The sequence below is a fragment of the Notothenia coriiceps genome, unplaced genomic scaffold, assembly GCF_000735185.1.
Source record: "Notothenia coriiceps isolate Sejong01 unplaced genomic scaffold, NC01 NC01_scaffold00019360, whole genome shotgun sequence".
Taxonomy (NCBI): domain Eukaryota; kingdom Metazoa; phylum Chordata; class Actinopteri; order Perciformes; family Nototheniidae; genus Notothenia; species Notothenia coriiceps.
In genome coordinates this window covers 175491-186994 of record NW_011352061.1, presented here as the reverse complement: position 1 = coordinate 186994, position 11504 = coordinate 175491, and the positions used below count along the sequence as shown (strand labels likewise).

Here is an 11504-nt window from a genome sequence, read left to right as displayed (position 1 = left end):
CATCTTTTTATTTTATTTGCTAAGTATATTTGTCATGCTAATATGCTCACTGTCATCCAAAAGTTGAGTTTTCTACAACAATAAGCAGACGCAGTGTGTGTGTGTGTGTGTGTGTGTGTGTGTGTGTGTGTGTGTGTGTGTGTGTGTGTGTGTGTGTGTGTGTGTGCGCGCGCGCGTGTATCACATAATCGTAGCCATGCTTTTATTGTTGTTAATCCCACTGTTCATGAGCCTTTAACATCCTCTTAAGCTACATATAGCACAGTTATCGGTGGGACCATTTGTTGTATTTACTGCTATAGAAGAGAAATACATCTGGTTACTGCAGATGTGTGTGTTGTATGTGCGTATGAAGTGCCAGAGAACTTTCACATCCACGACACATATACAAGCTATCCTGTGACTGTTTAAGCTGCAGGCTTGTATTATTTATCTGCAGAGTACATGTGCAGGGTTTCAGTTGTTATAATTCTCCCCTTAAAACTAAACTCAAATATCCCACCATTGCAACCTCCGTGCCCCCAACTGTCCCTATAAAATCAGGGCAGGATCGAAGCGTTTCAACCATCGATCAATCGGAATAGATTAGAAAAGTTTGAAAAGATTTATGAACTGTATTTATTTCAAAGTTGGCCAAACTACAAAATGGAAAAGTTGGCTGATGCCTGGTAAACATCAATAACACAGCAGGGTCAGTGTTCACTCACAAATATGTTGTTGGAGAGGTAGGATTGATTTATATTTCAATTTATTGTATAAGCAAATGTGTCTGGAGGGGTATGTCTGACACTTTTTGGAAAATACGTTTGGAGTGCTAAAGAGATCTCCTTTGGCCTAAAAGCTTTATTCAGCTTTTTTGGATGTCAAGGGACATGGGACCAAAAAGATCACCTTATTGGTGGAGGTAAACATGCAACACTGCTACTTTGTTAGGTTTCGGCAACAAAACTGCAATGATATGGATTAAAATATGTGATCCTGTGCTGCAAATGACTTCATCAATAAATGTTGCCCTGCCACTGTGCTGCTGTGGGAAGCTGTGATAATTAAGCCAATGAAACATGACGCAAACGTATATTATCCAATTACAACTAAACATCAACAACAACACACAAAACAATAATTTGATCCTAACCCTAACCCTAATCCATATGGAGTTTAGGGACTGATGACCAAAAGTTGTTCTAGATGACTTGCTATCTCTGTGTTCAGACCTATCTGGTGATTCCTATAATAATGTGAGCCTAGCATAATTTTTACTATTTCTTTGATCTGCCTCAGAAGTCTTTCATTTCTCCACAAGGCGCAACATGCTTTAAGATAGAAATATTTCACTTCTACACCCAACCGATACAAATTCACACTCATATTCGATTTGCACTGTGTGTACATCCAAAAAGACCGATTCTGTTGCACTGACATTAGTTAAAGTGGCACCAACCAGCCGTGATGCACAACGGGAGACTTCTCCAAGAGTTGGGCAGATTTGTTGTAAATTGGCCACTTTCAAATACTGCTTTATTGGCAGAGCACTTAAAAAAGGAACAGGAGCTTCCTGGGTTTTCTATAAGGCAGCCAATCCCCCGCTGATCAGGCATCAGCGGGACGGGAGCCAAACAGAGAGCGATGGAGTGAACGCTGCAGCCTATGAAGCTGATCAAGACTTTATTTATTCAACTTAAAGTGAATTTTCAGTATGAGTGGGCTGCAAACACCCGGATACCTAATCTCAAGGTGTGTGAAACAAAAACGTGATCCAAATTTAAACAGCGAGCAAATCCTTTCAAATCCAGCGTTGCTGCAGCGCCAGGGGAGGATTCGACTTGTTTTATTAACCTCCGCTTGATCCTTTTGACTCTTTGAGTTAATCATCAATACACAAATAATGACAAAAGCTTATTTTGAAACCCCGACCCAAGTCTCATTTGAATATCAAAAGTTGTCCTCTGTATAGGAAATTACAAAGCCAATAAAATGTCTAAATCTTTGTGTTTTTGCTTAAATGGTTACTTTGAATACAGCCGGAATGCATGATCAACAAATGATGGCACAACATGACACTCACCCTGTTTTGGCAAAGTTAGTCCAGTAGGTCATGACGACGGCGCTCAGCATCACGTCGTTTTTCGAGAAGTTGCAGTTGAAGAGATCCGTGGGTCCGATCATGGGGATTCCAAACACGTACGGTACCTCGTCGCCGTGCGCCGAGTCGGCCCAGCTGGGCTTCATGTCGCTCTGACAGTGGTGGTAGAAAGCGTAGAAGTAGGTGGGCGAGCCGTACTGGGCGTGGAGGTCGGCCGTGGCCACTGCTGGGGCCACCCACTGGTGGTCCGTGAACAGGGCCACCAGGGTCTTGCGCCGGGTCTCCGGGTTCTCCTTGTCCGCCCAGTCCGTGTACATGAACTTGATGGTCTCGCGCAGAGTGTCCTTCCCCTCCGGATAGCCGTAGAGATGGTCAACAAAGTCAGACACGGCAAAGTCAAAATCATTGGCAGACACCCCGTCCTCGCTGTCCACGATACCGTCTACAAACTTAAACCCCTCCCCTTGATTGACCCCTAGCATGATGTCGTAGTTCAGGAACTCCCCTTGCTCCATCAGGATCTGGGGATCATCCGGGATGACGTCGCCATCGATCACAGGCCCGAAGGCGATGTGGTACTTCGCGGGCGTGATGTACTGCTCGATCAGCTCCTTGTAGTTCTTGTTCTGCAGGCACTCCACCAGGTCGATGGTGTCCAGCATGTTGCAGCCCACCTTCTCAGCCAGGGCCCGGGTGTACTTGGCCGGCTGGTAGTTGACCGCCCAGCTGGACAGCGCTGTGCCGCTCTGGATGATAGCTTTCTGGAACAGATCTGAGAGTGGAGCCGGTATTAGTAACACACTCACACATGGACAAAAGCATGGATGTGTATTTTTAAAAGGACGTAAGAGTAGCTAGCAATGGGTAGACATTGTTTTGTTAGCAGTGGTTTTCTGTGGGCCAAACCAGAATCTAAAAGGGTCAAAGTAATGTTTGCAGGTACGTTTTTGAGATATTCAATGTGCCATGGCTGACTTTCTAATTAGTGATGTAGCCTGCAGACTGTGTCAGCAGTGCCCTTTTCCCTGCAGGGTGTCTCAGGCTCTTGCATGTTTCATCTCCCGCCTCGCTGTTTGTTAGTGTGATCGCCCGTCTGGCAACATGACTGCTTCATGCTAAATGAAATTATTATTTATTAATTTCCACATTAATATTATGGCCGATTTAGATCAGGGCATTCCAAATCACTGAGAGAAACAAACAAAGCCTTCTCAAACTCTATCTCTTGTCATTACAGCATAAACTAATCGCAAGACAAATACAACGATAATTCAGATTATTGAAATGACGTCTTTGTGTCCCTCATGAACAAACAGGAATATAAAAGATGTTCTGTTTTTTGACCTCAGGCAGTGTTCACATCCTGGTTATATTGGAGGCTTCATGGTATGCCAATCAGCAAGTAGGCCACGATACACTAAGAACACTGGAGTTATGTGTATTTTTTTGTTTCAGAGAGTGCTATTTATACTCATGCAAACACACAGTGGTGGTGACTCAACCAGGCCGACTTGAGAGGTATGTTTTGCACACAGCAGACATTTCCCACAAGACCTGGTTAGCAGTGTGCTTTTACTGCTGCCATTGTTATTCAAATGTGAAGTATCTGTTAAAGTCTGAACGGTAACTTCAAAACTCTACAGAAGGAGTTACGTTTTTTGTGATCTTCGTGTGTTTGCTGATGATGGTACTCTCGTCTTTATGGCAACTTTACAAGAAGCTCCAATCTCACTTGTTATATAATTTGCACAAAACCATTCATTCATGAGATTTTGGATGTCCATTAATAATACATATAGATGAGGATGTAAATACAGTATGATAATCCAGAACCCATACCAATTTCTCCTCTAATGCTTTCATACCGAGTACACACTCGAATGGACACATACCGGTTGTCTCTGCATGTGTGGATCAAATATGATGTTGTGAATATTCTGATGAAAATGTGCAGAATGGGATATTTGAATAACTGATGCTACTGAAAGTATTCAGTGCACTCTACAAAGTTTGTTTTGCTTGTGGTTATACAGTGTTTATTGAAGCTTCGGGAACTATTTATGCTTTTCATTCAATCTCTCCGTCTCTGGCTTCCAATTAAATCAGCTAACCGTGGGCGTTCTTCAGTGAAACCACATTTTGCCTTGAGTTTCGTAATAAAATCATACAGTTGTGTTTCCATGTGAAATCAATATACACGCCTTCATTCCATTCACCTCCACTCCTCCTCCCCTGGTTCCTCGCGCCATCAGAAGCTCTACATTTCATCTATCCACACCTTCAGGCATTCCCCTTCATCCCCGCCCCACCACCAGTCTCCATCGGGGATATTCCTACTACTCATGTCATCTCCCCTCTTTTTAAAAATGTATGAAGATTGATGGTGCCCAATCCCCCAAAGACTCCATTGTGCATCACAAGACATTTACTCAGTAATGTTTCATTCACTGCCTGTCAACACTGAATGCACCGAGGCGATACCGGGCAAAACATTTTTTCTGCAGCTAAAAAATCTGAATACAAGTCTGCAGTAAATGGTCCCATGATGATGGAGAACTGACTATCCCAGCAAGTGCTTTAAAGATCAGTAACTCCCAGTGGTTTGAAAGATAAATAAAAATGAATATTTAGAATTTGTACATGAATATTTAATAGTGCTGTCAATCGAATGTAATCCTGTTAATTGATTAATCATAATAGGTTTCAAAAAACTGCATTTACTTGTATTTTGGGGGGAAATTAAACCAATGCCATATGTGTAACTCTATTCTTAAGCCTTGCAATGCAAACAAAAATAATAAAGCAGTTTCCAGTTATAGTAAGTTCTTTGTTCTTGGTTATAGTTATCTTTTTACAGTTAGACACATAAACAATCCAGACACAATCACTTTCAGGACTTTTGGAGCATTAATACTAAGTGTCACTGGAGTTAGTAACCCTAACCCTATCAATTTGGATTGTAGCCCAAGTCTACTATAGTGTATAAAGGGTTAGGTTAGGGTTAGGGTTAGGCATATCTCAGTTTTCTTTAATAAAGTAACATAGGGTGAGTGTTCCTTCAAATTAACAAAACCAAGGCACGCTCTGGATGTGACCATGTATCAAAGCATGATGCACATCCACAGCGTCAAAGACAACATGATGAAGTTGCCCTTTGTGTGTGAGCGTATCTCTGTGTGGTTCTGCATGCCTGTGAGTTCGTAGACGCACCTTCTGAGTAATGTGAGAGGGTGAGCAGGCTGACGCACGAGGCCCCGGCCCCAGAGCCAAAAATGGTCACTCTCTTCGGATCTCCTTTGAAGGCCTGGATGTTTTCTTTGATCCACCTGAGAGCCTGGATCTGATCCAGCAGGCCGTAGTTGCCTTTGGCCGCCTGGTCTCCTGTGCTTAGGAAACCTGGATTGATGAAAACAGAAAAGGGAAAAGAGATATAAACTTTATAACTGAAAGGTATTTCACATTAATCCAAACTGAGAGCTCATTCCAAAGGAGATTAAACAGGTGCTATCTTCACCTTGGATCACGCACTTTACAAACTTGGTATACCAGATGATAATATGACAGATGGGAATGTGCTTTTCTCACTCTCTGCTAAGATAACAGTTGAAGTTGCAGCCCCCCAACATAATGCAATGGAAAGACAGGGTACAAAATAACAGTGGAAAACAAGCAAATGGTTAAGAAGATGGTCACCACGGATCGAGGTGATACCAGGACTCTAATCGCGCCTTCCTTTTTTTCTTCTCCATCATTTCATTTATGTAATATTTTATTTATTCAATTCATGAAGTTCCAAATGTGAGTCTCCAGGCCAGCATCTCTGTAAAATGCATCCTTCACAGTTGAATTCATGAATTAAAGAAGCTTTCATCTCAGTAAATGAGACTCGCCTTCTCATTGTATGAAAATTAGCAGGTTGTACTCTATGTATAATAGCTCTTTTGTTGCATTTGAGTTGAACTTATCTCCTTTAAACAGCTGAACCATGTGACCTGAAAAACTGTGTGTGTGTAGCCAACTCTTTTCAACAGAGAACAGGTAACGCCTGCTTGAGAAGTTAACAAGTATCACAGCTTTATATACAGTATATCTTCTCCTCTATGCCACACAACTCCATTGTAGTTGAAAAATATTATAAAGTTATCAGGAATCCAGCTGCTAGAACTCTAAGGTGGATTCATCCGCCGCTGAAAATAGCCCCCAACAAATGGACCTTAATTGGAAAAAATGTTCCTTGATCAGCTGTTTAAGGTAATTACTGAGCCTTCTGCAAATTAAATGTAACAAATGGGCCACAGACAGAATTTAAACACGATCATCTTCAATGCTAAATATGCCAAGACGTAATTATTATATATTGTCTTTGCTCGTGCGTTGGTAATCCGTCTACATTAGGACAATAGAATAATGGGTTAGCACTCGGCCTGTTTGTAAGCCTTTCTGCATGGAGATCTGCTGCCTTAGGTGCCAACATGCAAATAGTGGACGATGTGCAAGCCTTTGAATTTCATTTCACCCATGGCTCAGGAATCGAAAGGTCCCTTGCAGTCAAGTGCCAGAGCGACTGGCCTGGCAGCGGCTCCGAATCGCACATTTGTTGACAAATTAGCAAACGCGCCTAAACCCATTAAGTGGCTTTCTGAGCACTGCCACTGGGGGGGGAGTCGGGGCTCCGCCATGCCAGGCCTGTGAGCTCAGCGGCCAAGCCTGACAGAGACAGCCTGTCCCCGCGAGCAGAGCGAGGCCCAGGCAGTGTGGATGACAAATGAGTAAGAAGAGGAGGAAGAAGAGAGAGGCAGCCTGTGGTTCGAGAGCCGATCTGGTTTGTCATGGTGAGGTGGAGGGGATGATAGAGAGGAAGGGGTGGAGGATTACTCGGCCTCTGGCAGCCTCTCACACCCTGTAGGATGACCACAGGCTGCTCTCTCCCCCAGTCATTTCTCTCCCGTTACCCTTTTTGACTCCTCCTCACCTCAAAGGAGCCGAGCGAAGGAGCATGCCCACCAGGCGCTCCCCAGGATGTGTGCAGATTAGTCAAAGCTTCTTTTCAGAAGCCCCGAAAATAGACTGCATACACAACTAAACCCAGACCAGAGATATATTATGAACAACGTCTGAGAAAACGGATCAGAGAGCTACCAGACGTAAATAAAAATGGCGTTTATATGATATGATATAAAATAAAGACATACCTACTCAGCTAGCAAGTGTACACAGTAATACCATGGATGGCAGCAGTTTATAGTATTTCTATGCTCACTGACAAGCATCACAAATCCTATCAAACAGCCTCTGATATTAGAAAGTCCTTGTTTAAATCCTAAGAAATGGAGAGAAGGTCATGTATTCCACTGACATGGTCATGATTTAAAAAAGACTGACAGTGATTTAAATGTTAGGAGGTAAAAATATCTCTTGAAATGGAAATATCACCCCCGCTGTATCTATCAGAGTCAACAGTGAAATTAGAGCCAGAGGAGAGCTGTCAATATGACACTGAACACCACTCTGAAGGTACGTGGAACAAACCTTCTGCATGTTTATATGAAGAAATATAAAGGGTGCCTTCTTCCACTTGACAAGTGCGGTTGATTTAATGTAATAATAGTACTTGGAGTATGAGGAATAGTTAACTGTTTACATTTAAATGGTCCAATTCCCAATTGGGACAGACTGGCACATTTCAGTTTTTAACATTGCCAAGAAATTATTAAGTTTGTACTATTTATTCCTCAGCCAAAAAGCTTACAATTAAACAAATGTATACTATGACAGTTTCAAAGCAATTCCTTCTGGAAATCAACAACTGCCTACTATTTCTACACAATCAAAAACAGTAACAATTACACTGCTAAAAAAGTGCTTCTTAGTTTTTTTTTGCTAGGTTGTAAAGAACCGTATCGTCGGCATACTGACAATGTACCATGCATTGTAAACATGGAGGAGTTACTCATAATTTAAGAATTTGCAATATTTCCTACTTTGGTGCAATGGCTGTGTTTCATTTCTAAATAGTGGTTGGTATAAAATGGGAAAGCAGCAATGAATCTAGCCAAATGTGATATATTGAAAAGTCGGTATTCAAACAGAGCTCAATTCCACTATCCATGTCATTAAATTTAAAAAATATTGCCATTTTTGGGGAAAAGCTATTTTCACCTGACAGCAGGAATGTGCTTGCACAGCCAACGACGAGCACGGACACTTAATCTGCACAAATCATCTCAGCTGGAATTTGAAATGATTTTTCCTGGAAATACCATCAGCGTGTTATCTAAATGCCACAGCATGTTTCCGCTGACAGTTTAACGTTAAAAAGCAGCGGCGTCAGATGCCAGCAGAGCAGCGTGAGTGACACGGAGTGAAATGGCCCCGCGGCTCTGTGGAGGGACGGTGACCCGGCAGAATGCCAGGAGCTCCGGCTTTGAGCTCAACATATTCACGGGCCAGAGAGCCATGAGAGTTATTCATTTCATTAAATGACATCACTCACACTGGACATCACGCTGGACATAGAGAGATTTGAAATATTATACATGCACCTCAAATATATGTTAGGTTGATACCACTTCCTGTTCACTCGACTGGAAGTTTGATTGTGTGACTAAAGAAGACTACGAAACGTCATCACACCGAACACTTCCTAGAACCTTCCTATCGTCAATACACACTAACAGTAAACGCAGTCTTGACCCTCTTATAGGATCTTGGGTGAGGATTATTATTATGGGATTATGGATGAACTTTTCTGGAACAGCCTATGGGCATGAAAGACCAAACCAACACCGGGTGGGTCCACACAAACACGTTTATTATTAATGTAGCAGCCAAAACTGTTGCTTTTTTAGTGTCTGAATATGGGAATTCTCTTTTACTCTCAGGATTCTTAGATTAAAAACTGCATTTTTCTCATAAATTCTGACTTTAGTCTAATCTTAAATCTTATTGGATCATATCACAAATAGAGTTTGTTTAGTTTTTGATTCTCATATCCCTCAAATAGCATTAGGAGAAAGTGGAGGTCCTTTACACAGAGCGATGCACTGCCAACATGACAGTAATAGTGCTTAATTGTGCTCCCTGTCCAGAAGATAATCTCTCCTGCAGCTCCCACATGAAATGTTAATTATCAAAGGGAATGATGGGAAGGGAAAGGCTAAGCAAGGTCAGCGCGGCCGTGCAGAGTCTGTCGGAGTGAAGTCGCCCACCAGGCCGGCGAGGGGAGGTGGAGAGAAGACGATCAGCTGAGGCTTGTAATTAGGCGGCGGTGTTACAGCCACATGGGGCCCGCCTGGTGTTACACATAACCTGCCCTGACTGAAACAAACACAGCGTGCCTGTCGCAGGGCGGCAGCTGCATCTGAGGGTCACATCATGTGGCAGATTTTGGATGACGGCCGAGCTATGACTCACTTAGTTATGATAATGACTGAAAAAGACAAATGTGGACGTTCCTCTTCTCCTTTTTCCCTTAAGCTGCAGATTAGCTGCATGGCTAGGCTGCGTCCTGTATCCCCAGACTACACAACTATTCTCCAGGGCGACACCAGTGTCATTTATTTCCTTTCATCATTAACGCCTGTGGAGAAGTCTAAATGTATTTATCACTAGAGCAGGTTCTCTTTACCTCCCAAAGTCCAAAAAGGCACTCTTAAATCTTGTTCAACAAAACGCAGTGTTGTCCTGCTGTGACTTTATCACGCAGCTAATGAGCAGTTTAATGAGGCTATTTTAACTTTTCACATAACTGTGCACAGAGACTGGCTTTAGGCTGGAGGCAGAGTGAGGCACACACTGATCTCTGCACACTGACTAGAGGCAGAAAGCAAGTCATAAAGTCATGTTCGAAAGAATACAAGTCCCTGATGTACTACTGCTTGTGAAAAATGAAATGTTTTCCTGGGGTTTGCTGACAGATACATATTTTTCTACTACATAGCTTGATATAATTCAAATACTGTGTGATTTGAAAGTTAGATTTTGACAGCATAGCAGAAGGGAACGTTGTGTCCCTTACTAACCATTTAGACCACAATAGGTCAGATCAGGTGAAGGACTAAAGTCTAAGGACTTGTTGGAAATTGTTATCGTTCTGTTTTTTTTTGATTGGCTTAAAGCTGTTATAAAACTGTGTAATGCTAATATATACAGTAAACACATTACATCAGTATTACTTCTCCTGACAAATACTTTGAAAATATGTACAAAAAAGACTTGTCTAAATGAACAAAAATGCTTTAAAACATCTAAAAAATGGACTATTTTATGTAAATATATCTGCCACGGAACAGCCGAAAAAAGTGTAAAGTAAGGCTCTTTTCCATTGAACATTCCTTTAGAATACTGAGCTAATTACCTGCTTCAACTACCCAAATGTGTTTTCAAATGATAAAGGATATTTGTTCTCTTAATGATACATCGTTATACTATTATTTGGTGACTGTTTCAAAGCAGGATCGTCTTATAGGACCGAGCATGGGTAATAATAACTGTACGTGGGTTAATCTCAACCCACACAACAGCAGACACAACACAGAGGATGTGACCCGTGTCTTTAATTAGAACTGCAGCCATGCTTTGGCTTTCTATGAGCAAAAACAAAAGGAGTGTGTGTGTGTCTCTGAGCTGAGTATTAAGAGAAACACACTCTTAAAGGTCACTTCGGCAAGTTTAATAAGCTTATCAAACACACATCTAAGTAGAAACCGAAGCCAAATGATAGCGTTAATACCAGATTGCATGAACTCGATCAACACATCAGCGACAGCCACACAGATGGTGCTCAGTTTAATCATTTTCGGAGCAGGTAAATAATATAAATCTGATGTCTGGGTTTTCCTCGTTTTTCCGTGAGAAGCTCTTTGATGAGATGTGACTCCTCTCCCGATAACAAGTCTCCTCCTTGTTTCATTTGACAATGACAGATGTTTGTTCTCAGCTTCAAAAGAAAACAACATTTGCTGATCTAGGACGAGCGAGCTTTGGGAGCAGAAACAAATCCATGTATGTATGCTGTGTGTGTGTGTGTGTGTGTGTGTGTGTGTGTGTGTGTGTGTGTGTGTGTGTGTGTGTGTGTGTGTGTGTGTGTGTGTGTGTGTGTGTGTGTGTGACAGGGCTGCTTTTCTATATCTCTGGCAGCTACATGCAAGTGTCCGTAGAAACACTAGTGTCAGCAAACTTAGGTTACAAGTGTGTTGCTTCTATATGAACAGCAGCAGCAGTTGTTAACACCGAGTGTCAGCGGTAGGAAAGACAAAGCAGGCGTCTGACAGCTGGAGAAGTCGCTGTGATCAAAAGGCAGCGCTGGGTATATATTGCAGAAAGAGGAGGATGTGTGTGTGTGTGTGTGTGTGTGTGTGTGTGTGTGTGTGTGTGTGTGTGTGTGTGTGTGTGTGTAGAGGACTGCCTTAACTGTTTCAAC

General features: G+C 42.2%; 1 protein-coding gene across 1 annotated transcript in view; it reads right to left on the bottom strand.

Moving 5' to 3' along the window:
* Nucleotides 1–11504, bottom strand: part of nlgn4xa (neuroligin 4 X-linked a) — a 76066-nt gene that overhangs the window by 5450 nt on the left and 59112 nt on the right. Inside the window, exons 4-5 of the mRNA XM_010778742.1 lie at nt 5294–5479; nt 2066–2855 (exon numbers count right to left, since the gene is read on the bottom strand). Coding sequence (XP_010777044.1) covers nt 2066–2855; nt 5294–5479 — 976 coding nt within the window. The remainder of the gene's footprint in view (nt 1–2065; nt 2856–5293; nt 5480–11504) is intronic.